At 42.3% G+C, this 26,551-nt stretch overlaps 2 protein-coding genes across 4 annotated transcripts in view; one reads left to right on the top strand and one right to left on the bottom strand.

The window, feature by feature from the left end:
* Positions 1-3,252, top strand: part of Rassf5 (Ras association domain family member 5) — a 67,874-nt gene extending 64,622 nt beyond the window's left edge. For both annotated transcript variants that reach the window (XM_076831393.1, XM_076831394.1), the window contains one exon: positions 899-3,252. In XM_076831393.1, the coding sequence (XP_076687508.1) occupies positions 899-1,051 (153 nt within the window). In that variant the 3' untranslated portion in view covers positions 1,052-3,252. The remainder of the gene's footprint in view (positions 1-898) is intronic.
* A 2,629-nt stretch (positions 3,253-5,881) lies between these two features.
* Positions 5,882-26,336, bottom strand: Eif2d (eukaryotic translation initiation factor 2D). Of its 2 annotated transcripts, XM_076831762.1 has the most exons (16): positions 26,140-26,336; positions 25,088-25,278; positions 24,239-24,274; positions 23,575-23,658; positions 22,999-23,089; positions 19,227-19,334; positions 16,763-17,007; positions 16,190-16,307; positions 14,318-14,363; positions 13,837-13,940; positions 13,566-13,715; positions 13,099-13,188; positions 11,801-11,896; positions 10,541-10,661; positions 7,951-8,125; positions 5,882-6,068 (listed from the first exon to the last, which is right to left on the bottom strand). In XM_076831762.1, exons 1-16 carry the CDS (start codon positions 26,193-26,195, stop codon positions 5,998-6,000), a joined length of 1,782 nt encoding a protein of 593 aa, XP_076687877.1. In that variant the 5' UTR covers positions 26,196-26,336; the 3' UTR covers positions 5,882-5,997. The 2 variants fall into 2 exon arrangements, with proteins under 2 accessions (XP_076687877.1, XP_076687878.1); XM_076831763.1 differs by lacking the exon at positions 24,239-24,274.
* Between the last annotated feature and the right edge of the window lie 215 nt (positions 26,337-26,551).

The following is a 26,551-nucleotide window of genomic DNA, read 5'->3' as shown; positions in this document are numbered from 1 at the left end:
GGGTGGTCTTGAGGGCACTGGAGATTTGGATCATCTGGGCAGGTGGAGCTCTGACCCCACTTCAACCAGAGAAGCTCTGCTTCCATCTGCTTTGAGCCTACAGAAGAGTTGGTTTGGAGAAGATTCCACTGAGAGTGTGGAGTAAAGGGCTGGCCCCGTGAAGGGGTCCTGGCTTCTACTTGACATTCTGCTGCTGTCGGCTCCATGACTGCGGTTATGCCACCTTCCCTCTGTGGTCTTTAGGTTTCTCATTTATCCAATGTGGGGATTAAACCCGATAGCCTATAATAATTTTCTTTTGTGCTAGAAAACCACAGGCATCTCCATCCGTGGCCCCATGGGACCTTTGGTCTTGAGTCAGCTTAGAAATCAGATTGCCTTCTATCCTGAGAGACCAGGTCCTTTCTGGGCAGGCCTGAGCCAACCAGGCCCTCCAGAGCTTTAGAGGGTGTGCTTTCTCATCTGCTCTACCAGCACCGGCAGCAGGTATCCAAAACCCACAGCAGATGAGAAAACAGGCCGAAGGGAGTAGAGTGAGGGGCTCAAGGTCACACAGGCTCAACCCAAGGGTCCTGAGTCTCGGTTCAGCTGGCCTCTGGCTGCTTCTGATGGATCTATTTGGTGGTGGCCTCAGCTGCTACTGGTTCTCAAAATAAAGCAAGGCTCATGGGCCTCCAACTCTTGGTCATGAGATGACAGGATAGGAACTGCTGCTGCTGGTGGTGCAACAGTCATATACAACCCAAGGGTCCTTCACTGTGTCTGCCTAGTTAGAGCTAAGTGCCTGTGAGTCATTCCAAGTGTATGAACCATGTGAAGAAGGTGGGGCCAGGCCCTTGGATTGTATCAACTTCTAACCTGTTTCCACTTCCATTTCTCCCCTCAAATCTCCTCACAGTGGGACGCTTTCTCCATCCCTGAGCTTCAGAACTTCCTAACAATCTTGGAAAAGGAAGAACAGGACAAAATCCAGCAAGTACAGAAGAAGTACGACAAGTTTAGACAGAAACTGGAGGAGGCCTTAAGAGAGTCCCAGGGCAAACCTGGGTAACTGGTCTTGCTTCCTCTCCTCCCAATACCCACAGATTTATTTTTATTATTAATTATTATTTTGCAACAGACACTTTTTCTCAGGACATCTCTGGTGGGTGCATCTGTATCCGCCTCATAGTTCCAGATGTGGCACAAAGTCTCTTCCATGGACAAGTGTCTGTGTGGGGGTTTCCCACCCCCCCATGCTGTGCCCCTCAACAGACTCCACCAAGGATCAGAACTCATGAGATGAACAAGTGTTGTCCTCTCTCAATCTGCAAGCCTTTCACAAACCAAATAGTTGCCTCTCTTGTCACCAAACCGGAAACTTTCACACCAGCCGGCAAAAGGAAAAGAGAAAAAGGTTTTAGAACAATATGTTCTTTCTCTCGCTTTGACTCATCTTCAGTTTCTCTTATTTGCCACCTTCAATACCTTTATTTATGAGTAAAATGTTGTAGCATATTCCTTTATCAGGTCTGAGCTAAGTCCCTGAAAGCAGAATAATGTTCAAAAAAAGGACTTTCCCACTGCCCAAGGCACCTGCTGTTCCTGCTTAAGGAAAGTTCATGTGGCCTCTGGCCCAGCTGCTGGGCTAAGGCGCACCAAGGCGGAGGCTGGATTTCCAGGGAAGCTGCCGCCTGCTCTGTCCCTGGCCCTCATTGCTGAAACTGTGCCCGTGTAAACCCAAAGGGATATATATGTATGGTAGTCACATCTTTGTCAACGGTCTTTGTATTTAAGTTACAAATTTGAATTTGACATTACTATCATCTTTATATGTTTCCATTAAAGGGAAACTAGCCATTTACCATTTTAAAAGTCTCCTGCTGAGTCTGGAAATCAGGCAGCAAGAGAAAGCCAAAAAGCATTGCAGAGAAACGTGTCCAAGCCGTCTACAGCCTTGCCTCCACCTTCAGCAGCGGAGGGCCTGGCTGCCTTGGGTTCCCCCAGGGCCTCCAGCACTGCCTCCTTCCTCCCCCTGGAACTCTGGGATCTCCAGGTGCTGCCAGAGGCGTGGCCTTGGTTACAGAGGGGGATCCTCCAACAGGGCCAACTTGGAGTCCTTTCTGTTGTGAAGCTGGCCAGGCATGGCTCAGTGAACCTGTGGGCCTGGCCTCCCGTTGACCTCAGTGCCTTTTGTTTCAGAGAGACAGGAGCAGGGCGTGTTTGCATGAAGCTCTGCTGCTGACTTGCTTCTGCCAGGAAGTGGACAACGGCGGTGTGGGAGACAAGGCCAGGGGAGCCCTCACTTCGAGCATAGGGTGAGGGTTACACACCTCCTACCCATCTGGGTTCCTAGGCTTTGACTTCCCAAGAAGTAATATCAGCACATTGACAGGGAGGATCAGATTCCTGACTCTGAATATTTGTACTGGCACCTTGTTTAGGTTCAAGCTTAAAATAATTAGCCAGACAATTCCAGCAAGTAGCCAGGACTGCAGAGACGCTCCAACACAGAGGGAGAAGGACTTGCCATTCTCAAAAACAGCTGGTTTTCCCATCCAGCCTCGGAGTGACCATTTCTTTGCTGCCCTCTGCCTTCCTAAGTCCCTCTTGGGTCAGTTCCAACCCAAGCTTTGTGTAGCCTCCGAAGTTTCTTCCTTTACTAAGGCTGAGTCCATACTGCCCAATTCCCAGAGGAATGTTGACCCCTTGTCATAAACACTGTGTGTCATCTTCAGAGCTACAAAAGCAACATGAGCTAGAAACAATTTTTTAAGCCACAAAAACCCTGGTTATCTGCCATCTCATGCTCAGCCTTATCACTTTCCTCCCTTAAAAAAAAGTAAATCTCTCTCCCTGCTGCATATTAAAGGAAGCAGGTAGAGAGAATCCCTTTCCCTTTGTCCTGCATGTCTCTGATCTTAAGAGAAGGCATGGCTCCTGCTGCAACTGCTGAATGCTGCTGAGACCCTCCCTTGATTGGGATGGCTATTTTATTTTTGAGAAGGAAAAACAAAGTCATGTATATATATATATATGTATACAGACATATAGCTATATAAAGATATAAGGGTGTTTATGAAATAATTATGGGAAAATTCAGACTTTAAAGCACAGTTAGACCCAGGACCCATGCTGAGGTCTGAGCCTCTGGAAGGCGTGTAGAGTTTCCTTCCCTCCCAGAGGTGGGTGTGACTGCTGGTAGTGCCTTCTATGGTCGTGTTGCTCAGTGTATAAGTGTTTGTTCCAAGGATATTTTCTTTTTAATTGTCTTTCTTATATGGGTTTTAAAAAAAAAGTAATAAAACCTTGTTGTAAAAATGATTCACAATGGAAATGTCTTCCCTGAACTTCACAATCTTATGGAAATCAGGAGCTGGGAGAGAAGAAGGACTAGACATGATCACACACTTCTTGGCAGAGCCAGGTTTTCTTTCACCAGTGAGCCAAGGAATGAAGGCTACTGTTCAAATAATTTTTAGAAACCTGTCCAATGTGTGGGCTGGAGGGTGCTGCCTGGGTGAGCAGCTATTCTATCTCTTGAGAACCAGAGAGGTAGGGGGACCTGTTACAGAAGCAAACAGAGAGAAAAGAGCAGAGGTAAATGGGTGCGGTGGCACACACCTGAAATCCCAGTGGCTTGGAGACAGAGGCAGGAGGATTGTGACTTCAAAGCCAGCCTCAGCAACTCAGTGAGGCCCTAAGCAACTCAGTGAGACCCTGTCTCTAAATAAAATACAAAATAGGGCTGGGGATGTGGCTCAGTGGCTGAGTGCCCCTGAGTTCAATCCCCAATATCAGGAAAAAAAAAAAAAAAAGCAAGAGAAGAGCTTTCTGTGGCCAAGGATGTTTAAACACCAGGATGGGCCACTAAGGTAGAAATGGATATTCTATTTCTGGTATTATCTAAAAATGAGATAGATAGGAATGTGTCCTTGTAAGTTTAAGATTACTTTACCATGGAGGAAGAGAGCTGAATCATATGATCAAAAAATTCCTCACCTTGGCATCCTCTGACTCCAACAAAAGAACATCTCAGTAATCATGGAAATACCACATAAGTTATTAAAGAAAAATTCTTGCCTGCCTTCCAGTAACGATCATCGATCATGCAATGGACGGGGCGGGCCCTGGGGCTACAGAGGCTCTTCAGAGCTCATCTAGTTCAGCTATAGAGGAGAATACCCTATCCACCAGCCATCCTTAGAATTAGCCAGTTATTGTGCACATCTGCAACACCTGTCCACCCACACCTCCATGATGTGTATTTCAAAGATTCTGCCAAAGCATGGAATGAAGAAGCTTCTGCTTTTTACAACTCAGTTTGTTACAGCATGGGGCTAGTAAGTTCAAAATTTTAAGTTTGACCTTGTTACAGATTACTTGGCCTAGTATACAGCTAAAGAATCATAGGGTAGTCTAACTCTACCCTGCCCTCTTAACATCTCCATGCTATTCACAGGTGGGGGGGGGGCGATATGACTCAATGCAAATGTGTCACCATTACTGGAAAAAACATTACAGCACAGGTCTCGACAGCACCCTGTCATGGCAGAATTCTGTGCTGATCACAATTAAGAGTGAACGCTCCTTACTGGCTTTGTGTCTTTAACAGGGATTAACAAAAGACAACCTCTGTGAACCTTCAATACCTCCAAGATTGTGCAAAACAGATCATGTTTGTAAGGAACTTTGTACAGTACCACAAGTTATTTATATTCATATTAAGGACCTTATTTAGTTCTACTGTACATATTCTACTCCCTCAGATCAGATTCTGGTTTTGTTGTACTAGGATCCTCTTTGGGGTCAGTTTCTAGAAGTCCTTTTCTGGTTCTATATGTTCAAGCCAGTAGAGACAGTACTAGTGAAATTAAGGACTTGATTTACCAGTGAAAAAGGCTATTCTGGAACTAAGAGCAAATGGTGGGGGACCCCATATACATCTTCACACCCATCTCTTTCCTCCTTTTCAAGCCTCAGATGGGTAATCTGTGGAGGCTGTGAATGGCCTTGAAAGTCTCAGTTTTTTAAAAAAGTGAGATGGGAAAGAAAAAAGGAAGTATATTGAAGTGTAATTGTTTCTTGATGGTAAAATCAAGAACTATTTAAGGAGTTTAGTGCCACTCTTGTTCCTATTGTATAAGGAGAGCTATGGTCACAGAAATGACTTCTACTAACTGAGGAAGGGGAGAACAATGGTTCTGGATATTTTCTGGCATCCAGTGATCCCTTTAGAATTGGACAAAAGCATGGTTCCTTTCTTAGGAAAATGACATACGAATCTTGTTCAGCATTTCACGGAGTTCGTGGACTTTCTGAAGACCTCTTCTGTGAACCCCAGGCTAAGAAGGCAGGGCTAAAGAAGGCATTTGTGGGCTAAGACTCTTCACTGTAGCAAAGCTCTCACCTCAAAGTTACATTATAAATCTAGTTGTTAGTGGCAGTGTGCTGAAGTTGGGGGGAAAATCACCGTCATACAGAAACCCATATTGTTATGTCTTTCTATCCTAAATCTGATGCAATTTAGAGTCAATTCTTTCCTCTGTTGCCTTGATTGATGGCCAAAGACAGGTTCTACTTTCTGAATGACTAACTTTTAGAGATGTGAAGGGACTGTGTGGGGATTAGGAGGTTAACTAGGTAGTAGGAGCAGATAAACAAGAGGCCATGAACTATTTGGGAGAGGGGCTTGAGAAACAGAAAGTCCTCACCTGCCTGCACTTTGAACGGGGTATTCTAAATTGAAAGCAGGAGCCAACTGAACATCAAAACCACCTGAATGGAACAAAAGCACCACACAGCAGCTTTTTCTGTTGATTTCAAGTGCTTCTGACTTTAAAAGTTAGTACATTTTTCATTAAGTGGAGGAAACAAGAAGGGAGTCAGATTTAAATCAGGATTTAAATTTTTGGTAAAGAATTATATTTTTTATTCACAAAATCTGAAAATGCTCATATAAATTACCAGCTCAGGGCTTGGATTTCCACTGGATCCACTGCATGAAGCAATAGTGTATCACTTCTTCTTGCCAGGTTTGGGGGCCTTTTCTAGGCCTTGGATGTGTTTTCGAGGGAGATGATATTCTTCTACAATCCAAAAAGCAGAAACTGCTTAGTGGAGCAGGAACTCACTCTCCCGCTCCCCATCAGCCCTACCATGATTTCTCCTTTGTCTCACAATGTCACTCCTTGGCCTGGCCCATGGCCCACACCAATCTCCCAGCCCTCTTTGCCCCAGTATTCTTGCTATCAAGACTCTGCTCTAATGATTCCCAACTCAGGATATGTTTGTCTACATCCGGCTGAAGCTCATCTTTCTGGGGCTGCCTTTTGTGATGGACCATTTACCCCACATCTCAAAGCCCAAGTTCATTCTTCAGTAATTTTCATATGGCCATCTGCCTTCCAGGTTCACTGGAAAATAGTACTTCTAGTTTTCTTATGGAAGAGAATGTATGTGACTATATTCAGCTGTGTGCCTGTCTATTTTCCCCTGTGTTTCTACTCAGCACCTCTCACATGGGTCTCTTCACATGAAGGGGCTCAAACCTGTAAGTCAGTTCTTGGTACTTCCTAAGATCATAAAATAAATTTGCTTATTGAGCATTTACTATGTGCCAAGCCCTGAAGATGTGACAAGCATGAAAAATACAAGGTCTCTGCCTCAAGGAACACAGTCTAACAGACAGCTCAGACATTAGAAAGTATTAGCCAAGCTATAGACACCAGCCAGAAATATAAACACAATTGGGAAGTGCTATATTAACCATTTTAAAAATGCTCATTTAAGGAAAAGGACAGGGCCCCTGAGGTGGGCCAATGAGGGCAGGCAGATTCGGGCTGTGGAAGGGCATGTGAGCCAAGGGGACAGTCCAGGTGAATACAGGAAAAGTGTGATATGCTTTCTGTATTTGGGGAACAACAGGGGATTGGCAAGACTGAGGCTGAGACAGTGTGGGAGCCATGAAAAGCCTGGGGGAAAGCTTGGGGTCAGGCTAGGACAGACTAGGTAACAAGTTCAGGAGTTAACTCTGAAGGCACTGAAGAGGCATACAGAGTTTTTTAGAGGGGAGTGATGTGAGCATATTTGTTTTAGAAAGCTGACCCGGGAAGTGACACGGAGAATGGTTTGAATTAAGACAAGCAGGAGACTGGCCGGATGACCCAGTGGGGTAGAAAGAACTTGGGTTCTGGAGACTGAACACATTCTAAGCCCAGGTGCAGCACTTAAGAGTCAGGTGAACTCAGGGCAAGTTAGTGGACCTCTCTGGGCCTCAGTTTCCTCATTTGCAATACAAATAACAGTCCTTCAGCAGCATTATGATTAAGGAGCTGCCTGCCAAAAGTCCAGCAAAGTGCTTAGCATGGTTTGGGTGCTCAATAAATGTTTTATAGAAAAGGGAGGCTCAGGGAGAAAATAAGTGTATATGGTAGAAAAAGTGTTGAATTGGGAAGGGACAAAGATCTGGTTCAAACATTGGTTTCACCCCTTGTCAGCTGCTAAAATGACATATACACATGTGTATGTAGGTATGCTTCTCAATTTATGATGGGGTTATGTTCCCCCAGAAAAACATTGTGAATGGAAAATATGGTTAAATAAAAAATGCATTTTTACACCTAACCCACCAAAAACCATAGGTCAGCAGCACCATCCACTGGAGTACCTGCTGTTTGCCTCTGTGATCACATGGCTGATTAGGAGCCTCTTAAGAGAGTATTGAGGGGATATGGCGATCCCAGGAAAAGCTCAAAATTCAAATCCTGAAGCACAGTTTCTACTGAATGTGTATCACTTTGGCACATTATGAAGTTGCACAATTGGTAAGTCAAGGACCTGTGTGTGTGCGTGTGTGTGTGTGTGTGCGTGCATATATACAGGTATCAAGATAACTACACCAAGGTGAGTTGGCAGGAAGATCTTTGCCAAACTAGCCCAGTGCCAATGCTCTTTGGAGGAGATGCTCACCAAGCAACAGCCAGCCAAGGTGGTGCACCTGGTTTCCCTGGATCTGCACCTGCAGGCTGTCCTTGGCCCCAGGGGCAGGAGTGACGGTGGTGCTGGCCTGGCATCGTTGCTGGAGGATGGCAGCCACTGAGTATGGGTCCAGACCATAGGGTTCCAAGTTCCGGACCACAGTCACCTGAGAGGGGTGGACAGTGAGGACAGTAGACTGATGGTGGTGCTGACTGCACATCCTCCCCTCCACAGGGCTTTCCAGAGCCTCAATAGCCTCCTCACCCTCAGTATTTTCTGAGGGTTCACCATCCTTATCACCATGGTACATTTCTTATTTTGTCCTTCTAAAACGATTCTCTCTACTCCAACCAATTATTATTTTTATTTATTTTTTTGGTACTGGGGGTTGAACCCATAGGCCTTTAACCACTGAGCCACATCCCCAGCCCTTTTTAATATTTATATTTTAGTTTTTAGAGACAGGGTCTCACTAAGTTGCTGAGGCTGGCTTCCAACTCACAATCCTCCTGCCTCAGCCTCCTGAGCTGCTGGGATTACAGGTGTACACCACCAAAGTCAGTTCCATCTAATTATTGTGTTATATATTTAGGGGGATAGATACTCTCTATCCACATATAACATATGATGTATACGTCTTTACCATGGAGAATTTAAAACATAAATAAAAGTAGAACAGTATACTGAACCTCATCTGTACCCAATATCAGTTTCAACAATTAGCAACTCATAGTCAACCTCGATTCATGCACATCCCCCTTCATTCCCAACTTCTCCAGTACTTTAAAGTAATTCCTTCCAGCAAATCCTTATTTCACCTATAAATATTTCAGAATTAACTTACAAAAGATAGGGATCTTTTTAACATAAAAATGAGGGGACTAGGGATGTGGCTCAGTGGTAGGGCACTTGCCTGGCATGTGTGAGTCCCTGATTTTAAGCCCTAGCACTGCCAAAAAAAAAGATAACTTAAAAAAGAAACAATAAGCACATGTATAAATAAATTAACAATAATTATTCTAGATAGCAACAGTTGTACTTTTCTATTTTTATCAACTTCACAAATAAGAATGTAACATTCATGTAATAAAGAAATATATTAATCCTTTTTTGAAGTTATTAATTTTTATTTTGGTACCAGGGAATGAACCCAGTAGTACCTTACCACTAAGCTATATCCCCAATCCTTTTTTATTTTTTGAGACAGTTCTTACTAAATTGCTAAGGATCTCACTAAATTGCCAAGGTTGGCTTCGAACTTGTGATCCTCCTGCCTCAGTTTCCCAAGTCTCTGTAATTATAGGCATGTGCCACCATGCTCAGCTACCCTTTAAAAAAAAAAATCACAATTCTGGTCAGGTGTGGTGGCTCATGACTATGAGCGTAGTAACTCAAGAGACTGAGGCAGCAGGATTGCAAGTTTGAGGTCAGCCTCAGCAACTTAGTGAGACCCTATCTCAAAATAAAATAAAAGGGCTAGGTGTAGCTTAGTGGTAAATCACCCCTGGGTTCAATCCCTAGTATCACCACTGCCCCCCCAAAATAAATAAATAAAATACACATCAGGTAGCCAACCCCCTCCCTGATGCATGAGTCCCCAACTATACTTTCTCCCAACAAGTGATCACCTAATCTTTGCTTAGAGACCTCCATAAAATAACTACTTCATGAAGCATTAATTTCAATTTTGGACAATTCTAATTGGCATTTTAATAGAAAATTAGTGTTTAATACATTCACTTACAACATAAATTGTTTAGTATAATGTATGGCACATAAATAATAATTAGTGACTTTCTAATTATTATTAAAGCTATTATGACTGGTTGTCATTTATAGACTGCTTATTTGCCAAGTATTATTCTAAGTGCTTCACTCATGTATATTCTTTCATTGGATCCTCATAAAGTAGGTATTACACAAGGTAGGTAAATATCTCCATTTTTTACATAACAAAATTCAGACAAAAGGAAATAAAGTAACTTGCTTGAGGTCAAAAAGTGAGGCAAAGGCTGTATTTGTACTCAGGTCTAATTCCAAAGCACATGCTTGTAACCATATGCTTCTGAAAAGTTCTCTTTTGAACTTAGGTTCAAACAGATACCGGGATTCTTACCCAATAATCCTATGTCTGTCTTCTCAAGGCATACAGAATAAGAGGACCACTTTTGCAAAGGAAGCTTTTCACATATTTGAGGATAGATACTGTTTGTTCACCACAACTTTGTGTTGTCAAGCTAAATATATTCAGTTCCTTAGCAATTTTTTATGTTTTTTTTTTTCATTGAGCAAAGCCCAAGAGGTAATAGAACATGTTGTTAAGGGGTGAAAGCCTATAATGTAATACCAAGAAAAAAATTTTTAAATAAAATCTTATTTTCTTTTGGAAGCAGGTTCTAAGCAAGTTTCCTAGCACAAAATCCTAGTGGGCAGTAAGGAAACAGGGTCAGCTCAACCTATCATACAGCATCCAGCCCAGGTTTCAAGTCAGTCTAAAAACTTCTAATCATACTAGAGAGACTAGAACTCAGCAGGGACATTAAATCCTCCTCCTCAAATTTTATGTTTTTTTAAAAATTACCTTTTTATTAGAAGCCCTCTGTGCAAGGGTGATGTCAATTGGACAGATTTTTCCTTTCTTCACAATGGGCTCTTGTCCAGGAAAGGTCACTTGATAGGCAGGCTGTAATTTTTCCAAACACCTGAAATGAGAATTATGAGTCATAAACTGATTGAGCCAACAGAACCCATCTCATCATACTGCACTACCAGCAGGTGCGTGGGTGAAAGCAGATCTTATAGGTAGTGGATTGCAACTTGGCTGTGTGTCGGAATCATTCAAATCACCTAGGGAGCTGCACTAATATAGTCAGTATTTCTGACCAGGCATGTATATCTTTTAACACTCCCCCAATGAGCAAAGTTGAGATCCAGGGAGCATCAATGACTTTAGATCCTGCAAACTGTCCATGGGCCTGGCCTTCTGAGACTCTGCGAGTCTCAAGAACATACCTCACCCAGCTTTGCTTCTGAGTACGGCTTCACATTTTTAACAAGTTTTAATAATGCATTTTTTATAGAACACCTTTATCACAAGGAATTTCTACCACTTACCTAATCAAATTTTCTCTGGTGTCATACAAATCAGAATTGACACACTTTTCTATAAAGAGCTACACAAAAAATATTTTAGGTCTATACCAACTACTCAGTTCAGCCATTATAGCAAAGCATTTTGCAGACAACACATAAATGGGTACAGCTGTGTTCCAATAAAACTTTATTTACTGAAACAAGTAGCAGGCAGGTTTGGCCTACAAGCTGTAGTTTGCTGACTCCTGATATAAATTATTTTTAGTTATGGTTCTGTGGAAAAGAACTATTAAGAATCTTTCCTGGGCTGGGGTTGTAGCTCAGTTGTAGAGTGTTTGCCTAGCATGTGTGAGGCACTGGGTTCGATCCTCAGCACCACATAAAAATAAATAAATAAAATAAAGGTATTGTGTCCAACTACAACTAAAAAAATACTTTTTAAAAAAATAATCTTTCTTTTGACTACTTTAGACAATTCCCTCCAGTCTCTTGCTTCTCCTGTCAAAATTTTATCTTTAATTATGTTCCTTTTCTTTCTTCCTCTTAAGTTTTTGTATGTCTTGTCAGCTCCAATTGTCCCAATGCACCTCCACAATAGAATTGCTCAAGCCTGTTTATATGTACACTGACATGATTTGAATTACAGAAAGAAAGACATAGACTATGAGAATGATGATGTTGAAATTCAACATGTTAGATATTGAGTGGAAAGGAGAAAAAAGTTGGAGAGGGGCAGCCATTCTGTTACCTGGTCAGGAGACTGTCCCATGGAAGCTTCATGACTGTGTGCTGTTCATCTTTCTCTAAGATGCAATCACAAAGGATGGGATCCAATTTCACCAGACTATAGAGAAAGAAGAAACAATACAGAAATCTAAGACTCAAGCCTTCTGATCCAAGAGCTGACTCAAAATTTCTCTCGTGTCTCCTTTATTGTCATTTAGGATGACTCTGAGTTGTAGAAAGAGTTTATCAGGCAGGATGCTCTATTGGTGCAAATGCAAGTTCACTTTCCTAGGAAGAAGAGAGGTCGGGAAAGGGAATGTGGGATAAGATAAATCTGAAGACCGGGATTCTGAGTTCAGTTCTGCTACTAACTAACCATGGGACCACAGCTTTCTAGGTTTAATTTCACAGTAGGGCTGGCAAGGAAGGAAGACAGAAAGCAGGGAAGTAAATACTAACTACCCCAGTATGATCATTACACCCTGTACACATGTATTGAACTATCACACACTACTCTATAAATTTGTACAATTAAAATAATAACCTAGAGCTCAGGGTATAGCTCAGTGGTAGCTTGCCTAGTGTGAGTGAGGTCCTGAGTTCTACCCCAGCACCACAATCAATCAATAAATAAAAGTAAGTAAACAAAGTTAAATATTAAAAAAAGAGAGCATTAAATCAGGCTGGGGAGTCTCAACTTTCTAAGCATGACAGTGTCTTTTTAAGTAAAAAACAAAAAATTAATGGAACTCTCTCCATCTGGTAGCATACTCTCTATGTCCACTTATTATGAAAATAATATATAAAAAAAGAAAACAATACCAAAAAGCTACAATGATTTCAGATAAAATTTGTTTAAATTGTGGCTTCTTTGTTTTCTATTTCAAAAATTCTATGGCTACAGAATGACTAGTCCTTTATAAGCCTCTTTTTTTAAAAATTATTTTTGGTGTATAACTATACATAATAGTAGGACTAGCTGTTATGTATTTGTACATGCACTTAACGTAGGTTAACAGTTTTTTAAAGTGAATTCTATTCTTCACAACAGCCATCTGCACTTGAAGATCAGAGGTGGATGTACACGAGGAGGTACTGTTTACTCAGTCTGTAGTCAGTGTTGACAATACTCACGGATCTGAGCACCCTAGCTAACAAATCTAGATGCCCACAGTCTGTGGTTTGGAAATACTGGTCTCCCTTGTTTGTAAGATGCTGAGATTTTCTATGCCCCAGCCCAGACACCCTCCCCAAGTGTATCTATGTCTGCTGAAGATGACAACCTATAAAAGAAAGATATCATTTTCCTCCTCCACTCACTTTTTGTTGTGTGTATCTACCAGCTCATTTTTCTTGGCGTAGTCAATGATGATCGTTCGGACCTCACTGCCCTCAAGAATGCTCCCCTTCCTAGGAAAGGAGAAATGTCCAGGGTTAATGTGAGCTGTGCCAGGAGACAAACTGCGAATACCCAGACTCACTCCCTGCTCAGCAGGACACTTTCCTTGATTGGTTTTGACCTCTATTTTCTTCCCTTTTCCTGACCAAGGCAAGCACAACTGTGTGAAGGAAAACTACAGAAGAAAACAGAGAGACTTATTCTCTCATTCATCTTAGTGCAAAGAAACATCCTTGTGGAAGAAGGCTTGAAGCTGGATTTGGGAGGATAGGAGACAGGGGCAGAGCAAGTTTTGCCAATCATAGAAGAACACTACTCAGGTTGAGAGAGAGGAAGTGTAGGCCAGAACACCACACAGGCAGAGCAGTGCTGCTCTCCAAAAACTCACTTGTGGCCAGACTCCTGGAAGAGCAGGGTCATGCTGGCTGGGACACAGTAGAGGGGTTTTATGTCTGGAGGGTGATAGGGCTGTTCCCTGCTAACCTCCTGGACAGTCTGGGAGGTCGGGGAGGGTTCGGGTATGATGAAAGATGTGATCCTAAAACCCAGCAGAAGGAAAGAAAAAACACATTTTATACTAGTATCTTGGCAATCCCCAGTCCGTGGCCCAGGTGCCCTAGGGCCCACTGCACTACAGTGGCCAGGCCCCCTGCACTCACCTTGGGTGCTTCCAGTCCACAGCCACAACGCTCTCCACCCCTTTGCTCAGCTCCTTCACCTGTATAATCTGCTCCTGCTGCATGTGCTGCAGGAACTTAGAGAGCTAGGGGAGACAGGGCCAGTGGGAGGGGACTTCATCAACTCCACAAACATACCGAGCATCTTGGAAGGGCCTGACCAACCTAGGTGGGAACTGGAGGCTACAAGACTGTCCTTGCCCTTATCTAACTATGTATAGGGAGGCCTTTGCCATGCAGATCAGGAACAAGAAATTGCAAGAAACTAACAGGGGTATTCTGTCACAAATCTAATTAGATATAAAGGGGTCAAAGAGGGGAAAGGGTGCCCCCCAATCTGGCTAAGCCCAGGAATGTGTTTATTCTCCCTTAAATAAAAAACTTAATTCTAGCCTGAGCCCTAGTGTCCATCATATGTCCCTCCACAACTCTATGTGGGTATGCAGAGGAGGCACCTGCTTACCTTTTTGTAGCTTGACTTCTTTATGTCCAGCTGTCGTCCTTCAGGGCTGATGGCAGATGGAAAAGGCAAGTTAAGCCAATAGAGCAGTAATGGTGGGACCTGCCTGACATGAAGACAAAGGCCTTTTCCCTCAGCCTTCTTCCCGAACACTCAGAGTCAAGCCACTGTTCTAGAACTCTGCCTGGTGGCAGCATTGGAAAGGAATGCCCAATAGCACTTTCCATAAAGATGCAGTGTGTCTGTGCTGTCTAGTGTGGTAGCTATCTATGTGGCTATTAAACACCTGAAATGTGCCTGCTGTGACCAAGGACCTGAATTTTAAATTTTATTGTCTTTCAATTAATTTAAACTTAATTGGTCACATGTGGCTAGTGGCTATTGAATTGGATGTAGCTTCAGATTCCTCTCAACCCTTCCATGGCCTCAAATGTTTTACTTCAAAGTGAACCTTTCCAACAGCAAAGTCACACTGCGGACTGCCAGATCTTGAGCAGGGTTCAACAAAGTTGAACAGCGTACACCCTGGAACCCAGTCCAGTAACATCTATCACTTACCCATTGCCTATGGATGGTCACAGTAGTGTAAATAGCGGAGAAAGAAGGTACAAGAGACTGACCTAAAATACTGACTCCCTGTTCTTTTACAGAAAAGATTCCTGTTATAGAGTAATTTGTTTGGGGGTAAAGAGTCCTAATGAAAGCTATAATTTTTTCCTCCCCTCTGAACTTAAACCTCTCCCAAAATGTCATATTCAATAGTAGCAGAGAGCTACTGTTTAACATCTCTCTTAAAGGATACTTAAGACTCCTTTCTCTGTTACTTAAAACCCAGTAAAGTCAGGACAAATTACCAAGAATCTCTTCACATACTCTAGATGTCACACTTGCACACGAAGCCTTTAAAGCAGCCCACATGTTCACAGGAAAGAGACCAGATTAGAAACCACTTTTTAAAAACACAGCAAGAGTTGGGTACAATAGCACATGTCTGTAATCCTACTATCTTGAGAGGCTGAGGCAGAAGGATTCCAAATTCAAGGCCATTCTGGGCAATTTACTGAAACCTTATCTCAAAATAAAATAAAAAGGGCTGGGGATATGGTTCACTGGTTGAGCATTTGCCTAGCATGTACAAGCCTTGGGTTTAATTTCCGGTTCTGGAAAAAACAAAGCAGGATGCTCAGAAAGAAGTTCAACCTTAGGATGAAAATTAATAAGCAAATTTCCTGAAGTAACAGTATCTAATGAGTGCCTGTTATATAGCAGGCTGTGTAATCTTCACAGCAATTCAATGAATACTAGAAATTAGGGCTCAGAGAAACCCAGTAACTAATTGAAATCTGCCTTGGTCAAATACCCTGAGGAGCTAGCAAGAGTGTTCACATAGCTGTCTTCTAAATCAAGCTTCTGTTCATGTGTAACATTGCCTTTCCTGATGGCCTATCATGGGTAAGGTGGGGTCCTCACACCTATTCTTCCTCTTAATGCAACCTGATATGGTCCACTTACTTTTCAGAAGTATGAGGGTGTGAAACATTCTAGAAGTCTCCTGACAAAGAGGCTGCCTGGAGACTCTTCCTGTGTCTGAACATGTTGACTAATACATAAGAAACAGCCCAGAACCACCACAGCAGAGGCAGCATTCAGAGATCTTGAAAATTTCAACCTTCCATTTTCTCAACATCCTTCACTGGCTAAATTTAAGTTTTTAAAACCCAGAACCAAATCTGCTTACCAGATCCACCTTCTACTCCATTCTACCCACAGCATGTCATTCCACTTGTTCCTCATTAGCCCTGCTCTGCTCTGCCCTACTGCCAAGGAACAAGAGACCCAGACCCTGGCCCCAGCCCACATCAGTGTCTTCCATACCAGCAAGAAAACATGTGGCTGCCCAGCAAAGTGCTGGTGAGTAACGGCAGGTCAGCCTTTCTGACTCTGCATTTCAAAGCATGCAAGAAGCACTGCTGCAACAGTTCGTCCATTTGCTCTGCAAGGAAAAGACAAGAAATACATCCTTTATAGAACACCTGGTACAGTACAAGAAACCTCCCTGGCCCAGCTCCATCCCCACCCAACCCTTGGCTCTTGAGTAGGACCCACACCCAGGTACCAAAGTTCTCAGACTCTTGAGCACTGAACCTGTAAAGAAGGCTGACCCCCAGAGAAGGAGTTAAGCCACAAAGTCTCATAAAGCCAGGGGCATTCACTCAGAGAAATCAGACCTAGAAGAAACCTTAGGGGGCTCTCTAGCTGCAAACAGTCCAAGAGCTAGGGCAGAATGGCATGCAGGGAGATATGACTTCTGAGGAATGAACTCCCAGAACAGGTCACAAGATTACTGCACCACCTTCACCAAAAATAACTCTGCTGTGCTCTCCTAGAAAATCAGTGCCACTCTAGTCAGCAAGGGAGGGGATGGGCCTTCTACCACCAGAGTCACACCTTGAAGAGGTCTGCTGTCTGTGGAGTCTTGGCTCAGGACCCCGGCACTGGTGTCCTCTGAGGCTTCTGAGAGGGACTTCTCCTCACATGCCTGATGAACCTCCCCATTTTCTTCCTCCTTCCCCTCCAGAGTCAGGCATCTCAGATCTTCCTGAAAGGTAGAGTCCACCTTCTCTTCACTAAGATCTGCAGGATCCAATACCAGTGGAGCAATTGAAGGTGGAGAGGACTTGTCTCCAGATCGCCTAGAAAAATCTTATATCAGAAACAGCAAGCAGCAGCCACAGCACTCCTGGTCAGGGAGGAGTTAGCTAGGAGCTCAGGCTAGCAAGAGCCAACAGCAAGAGCATTATGGAGACAGCAAAGGGCCTGGGCTCTTATCTCAATTCTTTCCATTCAATTATGGACCCAGAAAAATTCCAGGCCTTGGTTTCTGCATCTCTGAAATGAGGAGAATAATTCTTGCCTCCTCTTTAGCCCAAGGGAATAACCATATTATTAATAGAGCTCCTAAGACAGAGAAAGATTAAAGAAAGAGCTGCTTAAGATAAACCCATAAAATTACTTCTTTTATATGAGCAAAAAATAATAAACCATTTGAATTAAGTAACAAGATTAAGATTGCAAATGTATCTATAGTCCCGGTTTGGTGAACCCCAAACCCAGGGTTCAGTCTATGTAACAAAGTACAAACACCCAGACTGCTCAAGGGATACAGAATCAGTGGCTTCTGTGTTAAATCAAATGCAATCTAACTTGCAAAGTCAAGATTACTATGGTTTATTCCCAAACCTCAGGAAGACAAGAAAAATAATTGATGCCACACAGCACAGTGTACAGAGAAGTAAAAGGCTTTATCTTGGCCAAGATTATGTCAATCAAGCCAAGTTTTAACTGATAGTTACAGCAAGGCTTATTAGCTTTTTTCTTTTTTTTTTTTTTTTTTTAACTGGGGATTGAACTCAGGGGTACTCGACCACTGAGCCACATTCCCAGCCCTATTTTGTATTTTATTCAAAGACAAGGTCTCCCTGAGTTGCTCAGAACCTCGATTTTGCTAAGGCTGGCTTTGAACTCATGATCCTCCAGCCTCAGCCTCCCAAGCCACTGGGATTATAGGCATGTGCCACTGCACCCGGTTAGCATTTTTAATAGTGACACCAAATTGTACGTTTAAGCTATTCTGATTGGGTAAATTAAAAAAGATTTTTTTAAATAATTTTTTTGGTTGTCAATAGACCTTTATTTTATTTATTTATTTGTGGCACTGAGAATCAAACTCGGTGCCTCACACATGCTAGGCAAGTGCTCTACCACTGAGCTACAAACCGAGGCCTAAAAACAAAGTATTTTTAAGTTGGGGTGGAAGGTAGAGGCAGTTGCTGATAAAACAACTTAAGATATGACCTTGATTGCTATGGCCCAGACTGAGAATTAGAAAACAAATTTTTGCTAGGTGTGGTGGTGCATACCTACAATCCCAGTGACCTGGGAGACTGAGACAAGAGGATCAGGATCATAGTTCAAAGCCAGCCTCAGCAACTTAGTGACACCCTAAGCAATGCAGTAGGACCCTTTCTTAAAATAAACGATAAAACAGGGATAGGGTTGTAGCTCAGTGGTAGAGTGCCCCTGGGTTCAATCCCCAGTACACAAAAAGTACCCCCAAAGCAATAGAACAACAATGATAAAAGGTTCTAGGAGAATGTCACTCATCTGCCCTCAAATATATGTTTAAATTTTTTTTTTTAATTTTGCCAAAAGAGGTTAATGAGGTTGTAACCTCCAACAAAGTAGGGCTGAGCCAACACTTATAAAGTGAACAATCAAGACTGGACTAGAAAATGTAAGGAGAAATCTATACCAACAGGCCACAACACTTGGCTTAAAAACTGGTTTAATACTACTTTTGAGAAAAACACTATTTACTGTTTTCATTAAATAAGAAAACAAAATAAACAAAAGAAAAAAATTAAAAACAGGAAATGGACTCTGGAAAGCAACTGTTAGTCAGAATATTTTACTTCCATAATGAGAGATGAAGATCTTAAAATGGGATTGAATAATACAAGAGTAATCAGTCATCATCCTGGTGTCTAGAGTCAACCCTGCTTTTACTTGGATTCCAAAGTACTCATCTCAGAGTTAGATGCTAAGATGTCATCGCCAGACTGACTAGAACTGAAAAAAAAAGGAATCACCCCTACTAAAGGACAGAATGGCCTACCTGGAGATCCTCTTCCAGGTCTAGGAGTCTAAAATTCACCCAGAAAATAAAATTCATTCCAATCTTTTGTCTGAACAGGCAAAAAAAGTTTTTCTCCCTCATTTGGCAAGGAAATGTGATCTGGGGTCAGAAATTTGCCTAAGGACCTGGCTAGAAACAATACTTTGCTATTTCTTAATCCCAGGTTCTGTCTCCACCTACCCGAGCTCCCTGTAAGCAAAAAAATGCTGTACCCACCACAAGTGATCCTGGTAAGTGTGGAGCACAGAAAAGCCCCTTCCCTTCAGACCTGAAGTCAGCATCTCAGCAGTGGACATGGCAGCTACTCCGATTGCTATAGGGGCTCTAGGAAGAACAAGGCCAGAGACAAGGGTCAGGGAAAGTCTTCCAGGAGGGCACACATTCAGACTGTCTTTCCTCCTACGTGGTCACTAGTATCACAAAATTTTGAGTCCACTCTCGATTTTCTTCAAATTATCTATAAATATTACTTTCAAACACTCTAGATCAAACATTGACCTTCTAAGTACTTCTCTCCTGACATGATCACTGGCTCTGTTTTATACCTATTATCAATTAAACCCAGGCATGCCTTAGAAGGGTAATGGGAGTTTCCTTCCTTTAATTTCAAAAATACAAATGATCTCCTCTACCTTAAAGAAATTATAGCCATCATCCTATAAGGAAGTTCTCTGGAGGAGAAATCTATACTAATAGGACACAAAGAGTTGGCTAAAAGACCAGCTACACACGCTGGCTGAAATAAGCTGCCAGAGATAAGGCTGAGAGATGCCACAGGAAGGAGTTGATCAGTGGAGCTCATGAGAGAAGTTCCTTCTGAGTTGGCTCTTTACCACAGGGCTTGCCCTGTGTAACTGAACATCTGAAAATGGTGTGTTGCCAGGATACCCAAAGCCACATTTCCAGTAGCAGCAAAAACTCCCAAAACCCAAGTGAGAAATGTCTGTCAGCCTGGTGTTACTCAATGTTGATCACACATTGCCTGTGAAAGTGGGTGATCAGGTGGGTAATAGTTGGGGAATTCATAAGCCTGGCAAGGGAGCCTGGATTCAAGGGCAGAGATCCCAACAGCTGAACTTAAATTTTATTTTACTAAATGTGGTGGCTTCACTTATTGTGCCTACAGGACCATATCTACAACAGAAAATTTGAGCCTGGCTTCTTTCCCAGTTCTTAAAAGAGGGGTCTTTTGATTCTACCCCACCAAGGTTAATGGCTCAATAACTCCAATCCTAAATGTGACTGTATTTTTAACAAACCCAGTGTGCCCGATCAATGCCCTGATCCATCCCCAAGCTCCAGCCCCATATATACCCTAAAAGTCAAACTGAACAGGCCAAATATCCATTTATGTAGTTGAATATAATCTTGCAGGAGAAAACTAATGACACATGATTGTTTTCACCTGTATTTCTGTTACAGGTAAATAAAAAAAGGTTTCTAGGTGCTTGGTTTAAAAAACGTTCAAGTGAAATGACTAGCTGAAATAAAGATCTTACATACTCACTCCTCTCACGTATACAACCTCTCCTTCTCTCAAAGAAGCAATGATTATCTAGGTATGGTGGCACATGCCTGTATTCTCAGTGACTTGGAAGGCTGAGGCAGGAGAATCACAAATTTGAAGCCAGCTTCAGCAACTTAGATAGATCCTGACTCAAAATAAAAAAGAGCTGGGGATGTAGCTTAATGGTAGAATGCTCCTGGGTTCAATTCCCAGTATCACAGGACAATCAAGCAATGATTAAAATAATGAGATGTCATTTTTCATTTATTAGGACAAGATAAAAATGACCCATCAAATCTAGTGTTGCTGAGAGTATAGAAATAGACTCCATATGTGCTATAGGTAGATGTTATGGTTTGGGTGTGAGGTGTCCCCAAAAGGTGCACATGTGAGACAATACAAGAAGGTTCATAGGAGAAATGATTGGGTTGTGAGAATCTTAACCCAATCAGTGAATTAATTCCCTGATGGAGATTAACTAAGTGGTAACTGAAAGTGGGTAGAGTGTTGCTGGAAGAGGTGGTCACTAGAGGTATGCCTTTGGGGTATATATTTGGTGAGCTGAGCTTAGTCTCTCTCTGCTTTCTGATTATCATGTGAGCTGCTTCCCTCTGCCACACTTTTCTGCCATGATATTCAGTCTCACCTTGGGCCCTGAGGAATGGAGTCTGCTGTCTATAGATCTAAGAGCTTGGAAACCATAAGCCCCCAAATAAACTTTTCCTCCTCTACAGTTGTTCTGGTCAGACCTTTTAGTCATAGCAACAAAAAGGCTGACGAAAACAGTAGGAATGAAAACTGTTACTGTTTTTAAAGGGAAGCAGAACAGATCTTTAGCTTAACAGTTCTACTTTTCAGTATCTGTTCTAGAAAAATATTGACATTGGAGTCCCTAGAGGCATCAAGAAGATATTGTTTGTAAGAGAGACAAATTAGAGGCAACCTCAATGTCCACCAACATAGGAGGTGTCCACCACATAGCAGGTAAAAAGATTTGACAGAAATCTTCTTATACTGAAATGGAAAATGTCCACACTATATAAGTGAAAAACAAAACATAAACATCATTATTTTATATTTCTCAATACATGTATTCCAAATCATTTTGTTTTATTTGAAGTGCTTAAACCCAGGGCCTCTGCCAGGGGTGGTGGTGCACACTTGTAATCTCAGCAGCTCCGGAGGCTGAGGCAGGAGGGTCAAAAGTTTGAGACCAGCCTCAGCAACTTAGCGAGACTCTGTCTCAAAATAAAAAAATAAAAAGGGTGGAGATATGGGGATGTAGCTCAATATCCTTGGTACCAAATAATAAAACAAAGCCCAGGGCCTCATATATATGCAAGGCAAGCATTCTACCACTGAGCTCACCCTTGACTCCAAATCATGCATTTTTATACATATATATATATATATATATATATATATATATATATTGAAAAGAGCACATCAAAATGACAATGGCTACTTCAGCTGGGTATGGTGGTACATGCCTGTAATCCCAGTGGCTTGGGAGGCTGAGACAGGAGAATTGTAAGCCAGCCTCAGCAAAAGTGAGGTGCTAAGCAACTCAATAAGATCTTGTCTCTAATAAAATACAAAATAGGGCTGGGGATGTGGCTCAGTGGTCTGGTCAAGTTCAATCCCCAGTACCTCCCCTCCAAAAAAAAATGATAATGGCTACTTCTAGAAGAAAAGAATTTGAGATGAGGGGGTCTTTTAATTTTTCAGAATTGCTCATACTTAACTTATTTTTAAAAAGAAGCAGAAAGGTGATGGTTGACTCATCTACAAATGTATTACCTACAGATGTACTAAAAATTACTCCATTATAAATTAAAATAGTGGGGCTGGGGTTGTAGCTCAGTGGTACAGTGTTCACCTAGCATGCATGAGGCACTGGGTTCAATCCTCAGCACCACATAAAAATAAAATAAAGATATTATGTCCCCCTAAAACTAAAAAATTAACTTTAAAGAATGAAATGTCACAAACTGAAGGAGCCTAGAAGACATGGTAACTAAACACAATGTGCTACCTTAGGATGGATCCTTGAATGGAAAAAAGATACTAGTGGAAAAATATGTTAAAGTCTCTAGTTAACAGTATTGTCCCAATATTAATTCCTTAGTTGTGGTAACTACACTATGGTTATGTAAGATGTTGCCATCAGTGGAAGCTGGATAAAGAGTATATCAGAACACTGTACTATCTTTGCATTCTTCTAAAAAATCTAAAATTATTTTTTAAATAAAATGTTTTTTAAAGGCAGCAGTCACACCAGAGGCAAATACCCTAAGCCCAAATATACAGACACTCCACAGACTTACTGCCATGGTCCCTGTGGCTCACTATATGCTTCTTGCAGAAAGACCTGTTTTCTCTTTCAACCTTTCGTCTGTATGTTTTGGAAGTTGTCATTTCCCTTCATCCCCCTTTTACTTATGTTTCCCCCATGAAAGAAATAGCTGCATGGTATAGTACCTGTTTCCCACCAAGGCAATGGCACAGAGGTCGCCCTTCTGTACCTGAGGCAGACCAGCAGGGGGCACCACTAATCCTGGCAGCATCAAATCTGCAGCAAGCAAAAACATCACAGCTTACTTTCTGCCTCCATCTCAATCCATATTTTACTTCATCATTTATTTATGAAATTGACAAAGAAACACTTACTAATTATCAGCTATGTTATTTATAATGAAAATTTTAAACAGCAACTTGAGTATCAGCCCTCACTTTAGGGGGGCCAATTGTCACATAGAAGCACCAGGTTGAGTGTCCTAGGCCATGATCTATCTTGTGCTAGTTCCCTAAATACAGTTTATTGACTTAAGTACAGTATATGGCAGTTCAGGGTATACCTTAACATCACTTATATAAGGCTACAACAAAGTTGGACAGGCCCAGAGAACTTGTGGAACCAATCCACCAAGGGGTAAAAACAGGGGGAAAATTCTATTTTTCAACTATATGAACATAAGAAATGCGTAATTTATTTAGTTAATTGACCTTTACTAAGCAGTTTCAGGCAATAGCCAAAATTTAGGAAAATCCTCTTACCTGCTCCCCCAATCAGTTTTTCAAGTACCAGAGGCCATGTTGTAAATGTTGGTAGAAGATCAGGATAGGACCACAGTGTGTACACTGTTCAAAAAAAGATCCAGAAGACACTATTAAAAGATCAATTTGAAAGGGAACTTGCATATTCACATTAATTAGAATACAGAAGGAAACTGAACTCAAAGTTAGAGAAAGAGGTTCTAAGGGGGTGCCAAGAGCTTTCATTCTTGAGGAAAACAGAGACCTAAGCAACTGAGTGTCACCTGAGACCTGAAGGCACCCAGGTGCCTTCTGGATTGCGGCTGCAGAAAATGGTCCCAGTGAATTAAAATGGAGGCAGAGAACCAATGAGGCTGTCACTTATGACCTAAGAAGTAAGTGACCTAATAACAGAGTCAGTCTATAAGAAATTTTGAAATTTTTCATGTTTATTATTTTTATTCCATTTCTATAGTGATTAGTAGAGAAACAGTGGTAGGGGTAGTGGTGGCCTACAGACTACACTGTTGAAACCAATCTTACTGGAAAAAAAACCCCAAACAACAAAGTAGATATCAGCAGCTATGGAAAAAAGGAGATTGAATCCCTGAGACTGGTGACAAAGAGTGACAGCAAAGAATTCTAGACAAGGGCTGGGGTTGTGGCTCAGTGGCAGAGCACTTGCCTTGCACATGTGAGGCACTGAGTTCAATCTTCAGCACTACACAAAAATAAATAAACAAAATAAAGGTATTATGTCCATGTATAACTAAAAAAATATTTTAAAAAAAGAATCCTAGACAAACAGTCAGAGCCTAAAAGAGAATCCCTGTAAGATATCCCAACTGAAGCACATCAAAAGCTCGCTGGATATGTAGCTTAATTAATCCAGCTTCTTTCCTACCACAGTATTTTTCTTCAGTATCTTAAGAAAGTGTTGTTAAAGCTAAGAATGGTGCTACATGCCTGTAATCCCAGCAACTTGAGAGGTGAGGCAGGAGAACTGCAAATTCCAGGCCAATCTCAGCAACCTGATGAAGCCCTAAATAACTTAACAAAACCCTGTCTCAAAATAAAAGGGCGGGGGATGTGGCCCATAGGTAAAGTGCCCCTGGGTTCAATCCCCAGTACTAGGAATGAAGGTAAGAAGAATGGAAGGAAGAAAAATCCTGTTATACATATCTTAAAGAATATTTCTTACATGCCCTGAAATAATTCCATCCTTTGCAAGAACACAGCTCTATCTCTTGTTAATCCACTTCGAACTCCTCTGCATCGCTCCTTTATTTCAGAATTTCCCTCTGTAACCTCTCCACTTTCTTTGTTAGTTCTTCCTCCACACCTGCCACTCCTTTTTATAGCAGTTTCTGATCTTACAAGATCCAATTATAGGTACAGTGGGTCTTGAAAGATCTTTAGGAATGGTATTGAGAGATTCTGTGCTTGTTTGATTTATGGGAGCCAGGCTAATGAAACAACAGAGAGAAGCAGGTGTTAGGCAAGGACTATAGTAATGGCCATGCTGTTGCCATACCTGTTGGATATAGATTTTTCTCCAGTTCAAATAGGATGGGGTTACCGCCACTCATATAAACAGTCACTGCATCCCCTTTGTGAGCATACAGCTTCACAATGTTGAGCTCCTCTTTTCCAGGTATTAACACAGAAAGCTGATCACTTCCGAGGGTGGGGAAGGCAGATGTCACATCAGCCCGAAGTTTTCTCCTGTAGAAAAGCACACCAGTACCATAAATGCTACCTTATGGACTTTAATAAATATGGAGAATTCAGAAGACTCACTATAAAATCATACAGGCCAAGGAAAAACTGCCTAGTTTATTAGGCATACTAAATCCTATTCTCTCTCTCATCTAGTGTCTCATTTATTTTCACATATTCCTGGGCACATCTTTCCATTTTAAAGATAAGAAAACAGAGGCCCAGTGAACAACTAAAGTCATTTGACATAGAAAACCCAGCCCTGCCCTCCTGATTCCATGCCGACACCTTCAGACCCAGTCCCTTCTCATGTTTGATAAATCTGTTAGCTCATAATTAAATGGTTATACCATGATACCAAGAATGATACCTATAGAACACTGGTTCCAAAATTCCTGATACAATAACTACTTGCGACACTGTCTGAATAAACATGATTCTTACCACATGTGCCTTATCCCCTCCCACCTCACCCTCCAGCTGTCTCTCCCACGGTCGTAATCCTCACACACCTCTCTTATAATTTCAGTTCTCGGACCCCCATCTTTCCCAAGGAGCTCTAAACTCTGTGGAGGGCAAGGGCCTTGAATTCCTTCATTTTTACACCCGCGATAACACCTTACAGTCTGCAGTCAGTCACGCTGAGTTATATTTTCTTTTAATCTCAATAAAATATGCAAAAGAAAGCCTGGGAGATAAATCAGGCTTCTTTTCATTCTCATCTTCAAAACGTAACTAACCTTTCCCTTTGTCTCCTCGGCCTCTGCCCCTGCCCCAGGTCATCTGACCGAGCCCAGGGAGGGCTTTAAACCGATGGGGCCAGAGATGTCTGAGGCCTCGTGGGCAGAAACCCTTTAGCTCCCTCACCTGTCCGACCCCTTGATGGCCGTATTGGACTTGACCCGAAAGGCCTTGGCGAACATGTCTGCTGGGGTAGCCGGGGGAAGACAAGAAGAACACAGAAACCAGAGAGTGTCAGGAAAGTGAGACCATGAAGCCTCCCCGGGCTGAGGCCCTGGGGGCAGCCATGCTGGGGGCCCCGCCGCGAAAAGTGCCCGGCTGGAAATCCGGGTCGCGCAGCTTTGCGGCCGTAGTCACTGCGGAGGCTGGCGGCCGCCCCTAGTGGCGAGGCCAGGAACTGAAGCAGGGCCAGGGAGGGGCCCGGGAACATCAAGCCCAGGTCGCTCTGAGCCTGCAGGACTCTAGGGACCCTACTGCACCAATAGAGCTTTTAGTTCAATCCTTCCAACCCATTAACGTTAGATTCTGCATTGAAGAG

This window comes from Callospermophilus lateralis, chromosome 13, assembly GCF_048772815.1.
Source record: "Callospermophilus lateralis isolate mCalLat2 chromosome 13, mCalLat2.hap1, whole genome shotgun sequence".
Taxonomy (NCBI): Eukaryota; Metazoa; Chordata; class Mammalia; order Rodentia; family Sciuridae; genus Callospermophilus; species Callospermophilus lateralis.
This window is presented reverse-complemented; position numbering and strand designations above follow the sequence as displayed.